Below are 10,498 nucleotides of genomic sequence, written 5' to 3'. Positions count from 1 at the left end.
AATTAGAATATTTTAATTATTTTTTTAATGGGTAGAGGATCCTGATTATTTTTCAACTGGATCTTTTTTGGAGGTCTGACAGACTGAAACCTGTCCAAGGTGCCTCCCACCAATGCCTGACATTACCTGGTTATGGATGGATGGATGGATGGATGGATGGTTGGACGGACGGACGGACGGACGGATAGATGGATGGATTCTGTTCCGTCAAAGACTCATCAGGATCAGGAAACAAGTCTTTAATCATCATTTCTCTTTATAAACTTCTTTAGCTCACAACTACATTCATCAACTACACAACATTTTCAGGATTCACACTTCTTTAGAGTCTGACGCACATAAACACACACACATGCATGTGTGATCACAAGCAAACACACATACACCTGCACACGAACAAACAAAACGTTTACACACCTACACACACACGCATGTGTGCTTACATACACACATTTGTATACATATGCAATCACAAACGCACACACCTGCCCGCAAATAAACACAAGAACCCATATACGACAACACTCACACACAGGGTGATGTGCACATACATACACAAATGCATTCACACACACAAGACGTCTATATGCAATCACTAGCACACACATGGCTACACACACTTGTGCACAAACTTACAAACGTATATTTTACACATAGAGGCATTGATGTACACACACACACACACCATGCTCATCAGCTATTTCCTCTTTATTAATCATGTGTGTAAGCTGCAGTTATACAGAGACACAACACATCTGGAGTTCACACTCAACTCCAAATGAACTAGACAGACACATGCACACACACACAGCCACAAAAAAGCACCTAAATACACACTTATACACGCCCTAAAGTACACACAAACTCACTCGCACAATTGCCCGCGCACATGCCAAACACACATGCCATGAACAAACCCCACCTCTGACATGCGCACACACAAACTTACATGCACACACACACAAGCTTACATGCACACACACAGACTCCCAGCATGTGTGCACACACACATTGCATCCTGCTCGCCACAGACTGTTTCACAAACATCAACTCAGATGGGAAAACTTGGAAACTGTCTTTGACGATGGATAATTGTTTTTTTTATTCCCCTGCTTTTTTTTCCGTCTTAAATGGAAGTTTTCTGTGTCAGTTGTGAGCTGCTCACTGCAAACCTAAACCGTTCAAAAGCCAAACCAATACAACTTGAAGGTTTCTGTGTGGCCATGGCAACGGAGAGGGGGCGCCTCAGTCATATGACCTGAAGTGGAAAAGCCACCGAGGACGAGGGGCTGCGGTTCACGCCGTGACGCCACAGGTCAGACGACGATCCAAACATTTATTTGCATAATTACGCTCCGTAAAATCACTTTTCCTTTAAAATGTGGTTTTTACCTGGAATTGCTTTATAATTACAATTTTCTGACTAACAAGTATTTGTTCAGTGAAACTTTTTATCTCTGGATAAAAATCACATGAATTTCTTTATGATTTATCACAAAAATCTGATCAGAAAATGCAATAAAACTTCATGTCTCGGTGTCATAAGTCCCTGTTATTTCTAAGTTAACTGGAATAAAAAGTTTACAGATAAATTTAAAGGGTAACCAAACGAGGAAGTTGGAGGCTGACTCCACCCACAGCTGAAATTTGAAAATCTAGTCAGAGGGGCGGGGCTTGGGAACAGGACTGTTATCATTACTGGAGCTGCAGATCCTGACGTCAGACTTCTGAAACTTACACGGTTTGACCAATCACAAAATTCAACTGTAATACTTCAATTCAACCTGTAGGGGGCAGAACACAGACGGTTTTGACTATGTTTTCAAGAATTAAACAATTTTAATTTGTCAAAAATGTGGCAATGACCAACAAACAGCACTTTTAAAGCCCCATTTATAGAGGTCAACAGACAAAAAAAAGTTGATTCAGGGTTTGGTTACCCTTTAAAAAACACATTATTTTATAAACACAAAGCAGTAGGCCTGTTGAAATGTTAAAAATTTAAAATATTTTCATCACAAAAATAAGTCAAATGTTTCTAAAATGATCGAGAAAAAGTCCAGTCTTTCTGATAAAACGACAAATGTGATGATTTTTTTCAGTTTTTGATTATGGAGCTTCTGCACTTTCATTCAAGAGAGACAAAGGGAGCTTTAAACAATTTTTCTGTTTATTTTTGTCTATTCAGTGTGTTTGTGAGAAGCAAATATACTGGATTCCAACTGTGTACAACACTGCTTTGTTTCTCTCTAAAGTCGTTACCATGACACACAATTACCATGAAGTTCCATCTAAATTATGACCTCATCTTTACTGACGGACATATTTATCAATGTCTAAAGGTAGAAAAAAATGAAGTCAGATGATGCCCAACCATGAGAAGTGAAGTTTACACCTGTGAAGGCCGCTCTGCCTCCTGCCGGCCTTCTTCACGGCACTTAAAGCAGAGTCAAACCTCTGAGTAAGAGAATGGGAAACCCAGCAACAAATAGTACACCTTCAGAACAAGTAGATATAGATAGATTTATATAGAGTTGTCTATTCAGCTCGAACGTTTTAAAAGAGTACAGTAAACACTTCTTACACATGAAAGAAACTATCCGACGGCTGAAAATCAGAAAAGTGTCCGGACTCTCAGTGGAGTGAAAGAGCCGAGCGCAAAGAATCAGAGAACAAAACAAACCAAATCGTCTTCAGCTGAAAAGGAAAAGCACATCCTGCACACTCGACACCTGACCACAAAAACAGAATAGAAAAATCTGGAACAGTAGTATTGCATTTGAAATGCACACAGGTTCTGCTGTACAGTCCGGCGCCGCTCTCGGCCGCGCAACGCGGCGTTCTGGGTTCCTGGAGACGGCGCTGTAAACAGGCACACGCAGAATGAAGAGGAGCCTCCGTGTTCATCGTCATTCCTCTGTGGCTTCTCAGTCCTGCTGAGAAAAGTAGGTCCTCCCAGTAAGGCTATGATTCACCTGACCCCCCCCCCCGTGTCTGGATGGCGTGTAATCCCAGATCCCAGAAGCAGGCTGGCTGGCTCCAGAGTAAAAGGGAATATTCAGCTCCTTGAAGGAGTCTTCCTCAGTTTGACTCTATTGGGGGGAAGGATGGGGGCAGAAAAGCTGGTCCAAACTTCAAGCTTTTGTGTGTGGGGGGGTTGTCAGGGAGCAGGTATGCAGTCAGGCAGTCTCTGGTATGTCCACACGAAAGGAGCTGGGAAAGCCTTTTCCTCTCTGCCAACACACAAAAGACACACAGTTTAGTGGGCGCAAACGGGGTGGGAAGGCCCACACCCCTCCATTCACTGCTGTGAAATGGTTCATGGATAATATGTGAATGTGGGGGGGGGGACAATGGTGCCATTGATACATACGGATATTGACAATTTATTTGGGACAACAACAACAAAAGTGGAGACCCGGCTTTGAGAGGAGGGAGACAAACTTCTCATCCCTCCTCCGTCCTGATCCTGAAATCCTACCCCCTCACATTCATGTTCCACTACCCCCCCCCCCCAACACACACACACACACACAACCCAGAACCAGACCAACAAAAGACAAAGACCCGCCGAGGATCAGTCCCGCCCTGATCAGATTAGAGAGTTTCAGCCTCTTGGTATCATCACTTTAATACCTTCCTGCACCCCCTCACCCCCCCTCACCCCGCTACCGCACACACACACACACCCAGCGCTCCTTAACATGCGAGGCCCGACGTCCCTGAATCTGATGCCAACAGTTTCTCTGAAAGCGCTTCTTCTTGTGAAAATCCAGATTAGATTGTTTATTTCCAGTTTGACTCAATGTATTTGCTTCAGCTGAAGATCGAAACTCCGACCAGACCCTACAGACTGGCGCAGGTCTGTGCAGACCTGCTGAATCAAAGGTGGTGGGGGCCACATTAAAACACAGACGTGCAGACAGACTGAGCTAGCTCTGCTTCAGATCGCTGCGAGCCTCACGGTGGGGCTCCGCCTCTTTTACATGTTTTTGCTGTGCTTGCTAAAATATTACCTAAATGCCAAATTAGCCCCAAAAAATGGAAAAATGTTTAATTTTGCCAATATTTTAGCATTTTGTCAAAATTAGCTAAAAACAGCTAGCATGTTATGAAATAAAAACTAAATTCCAAAACAATTCAAAAAACGCTACAGTTGCTGAACATTTTAAATTTTGAATGCAGAAGTTCACAAATTTCAAAGTACACAAAGTTTTTTAAGGAATTTGAGCCATTTCTCTTTCATTTCCTATGGAGCATATTTTGCTCCATACTTAAAAAACTATCAAGTTTATGAATACCAAAAGTACAAGCAGTAATGTCCTGAACAAACTGAAGATTTTGATTTTTGTAAGGCATTCACACAATAAAGCATTGTCAGTAAACTGCAGGGACATCTCCGCGTGCCTTCAGCTACACTCAGTCCTCGTCATGTTTTTGATTCTGTCTCCTCTGGTTTTGCTCTGAATGAGAATCAGCTCGCTGCTTCCTCTCACTCGTTTATCCGCCTCGGGCCGGAGGATTGGTAATGATGGAGGAACAGAAACACGATTTTCTCCTGTGGTCAGATCAGAGGCTGAAAACTCACTGATGTTTTTAACAGCAGCTCATTGTTGAAATACCTCTGTGTCCGGGACCGAGTCCATGCCAGGCACGTGCAGGTTGCTGCGGTAGTCCAGACCCTGGCGGCCGTCGGGCGGCACGAAGCTGGGCATCCAGCAGCGGTCGGAGTGGCCGAGCGCCTTACACTCCTCCGTGCAGTTGGAGAAGAGATCGACAGCTGTGGAGAAGAGAGCAGACATGAGGCTGCATTCAGGCAGAAAACACACGCTCAGCTCCCAGACAAAAACTTCAATACAGTCATTTCCCATCATCCCACAGTGTCAATCGATAACATCCCTGCTCCCCATGATGGCGCTCGAGTGCTGACATGACTGAACTTTCTGATATTTATGAATGTATCACTGATAGATACTATCAGTGTCATCATGGAAATAAAACTAAAAACAAAAAACCATGAAATTGAAGATTCTCTTTTTCACAACTGGAAAAAACAACTGCAGACCCAAAAGTATCAGAATAGAATAAGTGACAGAAAAGAACACTTTAAATTCACACTCTGATGATCTGTTGATCAATTTTAAAAGTGTTCCCCACCAAAATTTTAAAAAAATGTGTCATTTTCTAGGCCATCATTTCTGCAGAACAACAAGAGTTTAATCAAAATTCACCCCAGATTTGTGGGCGGGACTACTGGAAACCTCATTACTGTCCCGTTGGTAAAAGCTTGGATCAGGGAGCTTGTGATCCGCTCTGCGTATTTTCTGTCACAAATATAAAATTTTTCCAACTAGATTTTTTCATGTGATCCTGATTCACTGCAAATTTAATAAAGACATTTAAAAAAAAGCAATTTTAAGCTTAATTTCTTTATATGTGTCTATCATGTTGTAAGTATGTAGATTAGAATGCATAACAAAGCTGATTATGCATGTTGTATCCAGCAGGGGGCGACATATGAGACACAGGCTCAAATAAAAATGCAGTAGAAGAAAACTTTTTAGCGTAAAAATAAACAAAACTTTCGAAAGATGGACCGAACACAGTAAGTGATGCAGCAACGGTTGCCAGGGGCAACCAGGGTCCTACATTTTGGTTTAAATATCGGAACGATCCTGCACCGTCACCGAGGAGAGATAAAAACTCCAAACAGCAAAACATGTTGGGAGAATCCACTAACTTCTGCATTTCAGCTGTTTGTTTTAGCCAGCTGAGCCTTAAGATTTTGAAGTAGCGTTAATTATTTTTCTACTCTGTTTCAACACTTCAGCAGCAAAGCTTTTCTATAATTTGGATTTTTCAAAAAATAAAAAAAATCCAATGAATCTCTTTTCCTGTTTTATTTTTTCCTCACATCTGTTTTCATCATCGTTCTCTTCTTTTGTGTTCGGCGCCACCTTCAGGATCACTGAAACGTGATGCTGGCAGCAAAGCAGCTTCCTCTTTCTGTACGGTAGTGTAGAGATCAATGCTCTTCCTCCATAAACAGACAGAAGGATTTCTGCTGCATCTGTAACACCGAACCAGAACCAGAGCCTCATGACCCGCGTGAGGGACGGGTCACGGTTTGATCCCAGCATCCCTGCACAGCTGCAGTCCGCTTGGATCTGAGCCTCAGCAAAGCTCACAAACATGAAATCACAGACAGGATCACACATCTGGATTTAAAAAGCCTTCAGCGGCGTGCACGTGACGATAATCTGCATGAAATGAACATCAGAGTTTGTCTCATTATTTTCTGTCCAGACCGGAACGCTAACGTGCGCCATTTGGGCACTTTTGTCTATTCCTGACATGAAAGCCTCCCACACAGCGAGCAGAAAGCCTCTCCTCTCACACGTCTAATCAGGCCTTTTGTTTCTGCGTGCAGCAGAGACGCTGCTTCTTGTTTTCACTTCAGAGCTGCGGTCAGCACTGTTTGTGCACCTTTCTATTTAGAGCTCCTGCGACATTTGTAGCAAAGATTGCAGCTAAATGTGAGTTAGTAGGGGAGGCCGCGTCCCTCTGATGCTCCAGGTTATATTTTATTTATGGCGAGCATTAAACGTGAGATTTTTAGGGCCTCCTTCCTTCGGCTTTGGTTTCGCATTCCAACACACCGAACTCGTTACCGGAAAATGAGCAGCAGGATTTATGGACTCATCCAGAGAGAATCTGAGTCTTTTCTTCTCAGAAAAGATGCCAGCTTTGCTGTTTCGGAGCGTAAACAGAAGCAATTGTGTCCATCAGGGACGGCCGTGCATGTCGGCCTGCTGCTCGGACCACCGCTGCTCATGCAGCAGAGTCCCGGGACAGCTGTGAATAATTTAAAGACGCACAAACAGGTTTCAGCAGTTTCTGTGTCTGTTTGGGGCTCAAATCGGAGCTCTCTGCGGCTAATCCCTCAGAATGCAGACTGATTAGGCTGCTGCCATCCCGGTGAGCCGTGCGTGTGTGTCTGTGCGTGCACGTGTGTTTGTCTGTAGGGGTCAGCAAAGGGGGAATTTGCTTTGTTACAAAGCGGATTAATTTGGCTTGCTGTGGCTAACAGCTTGGAAAAGTGCCCGGTCTCCTAACGAGAGGCTTTCTTATTAAATATTAACCAGCATGCCATAAATACACCGTCACATTACATTTTAATCAGGCCCCTTACATGACAGAAAACAACTTGTTGTTCATTTTGATGTGGGGGGGGGGGCAGCGGGACTGGAAGGGAGCATGCTGAGCGGATGCATCTGTGCGCTAAAAAGTACAGAACTGGAAAAACCGTGCGGGATAAACACATGTCATGGTCATTCTAAGGCCCAGGCGAAAAATGAATTTACATACAGGGAAACTCTGTTTGAAAGCGACTGCACCACCAATCGGTCAGTACTCAAAAAGGAAGTTGGGGGATTTAAACTGTTAAAGATGTTTTACAAAAAAAAATAAACGCTAAATTGCTAGTTCTATACGCCTTTTGCAACCAAAAGGGGGCAGTGAATTTTCAAGAAATTTTATCTAAGTAAATCAGACAAATTTCCACTTTGAACCTGTGTTTCCACCTCTTCCTTTTTTCATCCTTCAGTCTTAAAGAGAAACTAACAGCGGACACACCATGTGGCCTTCTCCACCCCCAACCTAGTTTAGAGAGCAGCAACGTCAGGAAGGGACGGGCGGCGCACTGCAGTTACTGATGACATCAAACTTTGGAGTTTTTATATATATATATATATACATACATACATACATATATTATTACAATATATATATTTATATATATATAATTCATGTCATTTGGCCTCCTCTCCAGCAGATAGGGCCCCAGGCAACCGCCTAGGTTGCCTAAGCCCAGGGCCAGCCCTGGTCATCATTCTTTAAGCCAAATTAAATTCTGAGTAAATGCGCCAAAACGTAACGCCATGTTTTTGTGTTAAAATAGAGGGGAGCTATGCAACATTCTGTAATTATTTTCAATAAAAGATATCTTCAATCAGTCCTAAATCTGCCATTCTGGTGCAGACTTATGTCCTGACCTTCTCCACAACTTTCCGTGAAGCTATAGCAGTAAAGGAAATAAGAATCTACAGGTTGGTGCTAAATTAAAGCTGAACTGCATAAAAGTCTGACTTTCTATGAAAATTTTTGCATAAAAGAATCATAACCCTTTGATAATTGAGGCATTGTAGGCGACGCTTAAACATAAAATCTTTAACATACTGTAACTTTTCAACCGTTAACACGATAATTCCAGACAATTCTGAAAGAGAAAAACGGATCGTTGAGCATCTTCAACAGCCAAATTCAGCTTACAGCATTCACACTAGCATTATAGCAGGTAATGCTATATATCTAGTTCATTATTATGTTAAAAAGTTACATTTTTAAAACTTAAAAAACTTAGTTTTAGAGTGTTCAACCAACGTTTATCCTGTTCGGCCCACGACCTAAGGTGTGTTTTGGATTGTGGCCCCTGTGCGATTGAGTTTGACACATGTTCACAAGTGGATGCAGCGTTTCACTTTTCCCAACAATTTAATTCAAACCTCGGTTTTTTGGTTTTGTTGTGTTTTCTTATATTATTTGTGTTTTAAAAAACCACAAAAGAGTAAAATGTTGAAAAGTCCTTTTTTTAAATTTGCTATTAAACAAATAATGAAGCAAAAATTTTCAGTCGACTTATAATGTGTGATTTAAAAAAAATAACTTTTCAGAAATTAAGCACATCATGTGTTTGACACTGTCAACAGTGAGATGCAACAATTCAGTTTAAGGGTGGAACATACGTTTAGGTTTTTTAAGCCACGCCCACTTTATGGACATGAGATGATTAAAGAAGACATGCTATTACTGCGCTAAGCTTCATAGCGGCCAGAAAATATTTTTTTGCAGAGCGAATTCACCCACACTTGACATTTTTAAATTTGGCTGCTCCATCTGACTCCATCTAATTACCAAGGCAACATCATTTGAGGGGCGGAGTCTTCCTAAAATTACTTTCCATGGTATCTTCATGTTTTTTTAGGTTAAAAAGGGAACCTTCAGAGGTCCCAAAGACCTCGATGACCTTCAGGGCTGGAAGTGCATCCTCCCTCTAACCAGCACGATTTGACTATTAGCCACAGAGCTGCTTTACACAAAGTGGTGGTCATCCTTAATTTACCTGGACACGCCCGCAGACACACCTGCCCTGCAGAGTCAGGGAGCAGCTGCTGCTAGTGCTGCTGGTGGGTTTGCTGTGACCTCCACTAACGCTGACGTGGTTCTGGAGGCGGAGTCCACCTTCACACCTGAAGTGTGATATTTAAGCTGAGAGATAAGACTCGGGGGAAACGGATCAACACGTCCTGATATCTGCTGACATTTGGGTGAAATCAGCTGTTCTCCTTCACATCAGACGCTCTCATCCAGCCGGGAGGAAACATTTCATCTGTGTGGCAACCTCAGCCCCGCCCCCACACAGACGGCAAAAAGGTTACGCTTTTACCTTCATCACCAAAACTGTGTCAACACAGACCCACAAACAAACAAACATGCAAAGGTCAGCCCCTCCCAAACGCAGGTCACCATGACGACCTTTACACTACTGAGACCAGAACCAGGACTCTGAGATGGGGACACATGAAGAGAACTGCTGAAACCACACAAGTCCAGAACTGACATTTCCCTGGTCGGCTCCAAACAAACTCCACAGAAAACCTCTGATGAACCGTTCCAGGCCGTCCTCATTTCATTAAAAAACATTTAGTTTCTCTTTCCGCTTCATCTCCAGGAGGAACGCGCTCATGAAATTATTATTCAACAGAGTCGGTTCCTGAAGGTTCTGTTTTAACGGCATCTTTCATTAATGTTCACACTTTTCTCTGTATAAAACAATAACTTTGTGATATTTTGCTGCTGGGATCAACAGTCTGTTCATTCTGCAAAATTCATAAAAGTTAAAGGAAATATTCAGAGGATGGAAAGAAAACAGTTCCTGAATACATTAAACTTTGTATATTTCACACAAATTTATTAATATATTCAATTATTTTATTTCATTGAGCCGACAATTACAGAGGAAAGTGAGATCAGGTCTATTTTTTAGATAAAAGTGAGAAAATATGACTACTTATAAACTAGACTATTAAAAAACAATAAACTATATATATATATACTTCTAATTGCTTTGTGATTTTAACGCAAATTTATCATTTTTTTAACTGAAAATATAAAACATTTAAAACTATTTCACAACTGTATATTTTTGAATATTTTTTAAAAAATCTTGGGGTTTTGAGACTCTTTTTGAGAACATTTTTATCCATTAGTGTCTAAATGTACTATTTTACAGAAATAATTTTTGCTGCATATTTATGACACATTCAGGGCCAAATTTAAAAAATAAACAGAAAACATATTTTTATTTTAAGAAACTATTAGTATTTCATGAAATAGTATCAGAAAACGTGAAATAAGTTCATAAACAGACCGACAGAGC

The 10,498-nt window shown here is 41.7% G+C and overlaps 1 protein-coding gene across 1 annotated transcript in view; it reads right to left on the bottom strand.

Moving 5' to 3' along the window:
- Positions 1–2,148: 2,148 nt before the first annotated feature.
- Positions 2,149–10,498, bottom strand: part of pcdh10b (protocadherin 10b) — a 17,667-nt gene continuing 9,317 nt past the window's right edge. Inside the window, exons 4-5 of the mRNA XM_024283161.2 lie at positions 4,623–4,780; positions 2,149–3,233 (exon numbers count right to left, since the gene is read on the bottom strand). Coding sequence (XP_024138929.1) covers positions 3,180–3,233; positions 4,623–4,780 — 212 coding nt within the window. The 3' untranslated portion in view covers positions 2,149–3,179. The remainder of the gene's footprint in view (positions 3,234–4,622; positions 4,781–10,498) is intronic.

The sequence above is a fragment of the Oryzias melastigma genome, linkage group LG10 (genome assembly GCF_002922805.2).
Source record: "Oryzias melastigma strain HK-1 linkage group LG10, ASM292280v2, whole genome shotgun sequence".
Taxonomy (NCBI): Eukaryota; Metazoa; Chordata; class Actinopteri; order Beloniformes; family Adrianichthyidae; genus Oryzias; species Oryzias melastigma.
The sequence above is the reverse complement of the archived record's forward strand: the minus strand, read 5'-3'. Positions and strand labels throughout refer to the sequence as shown.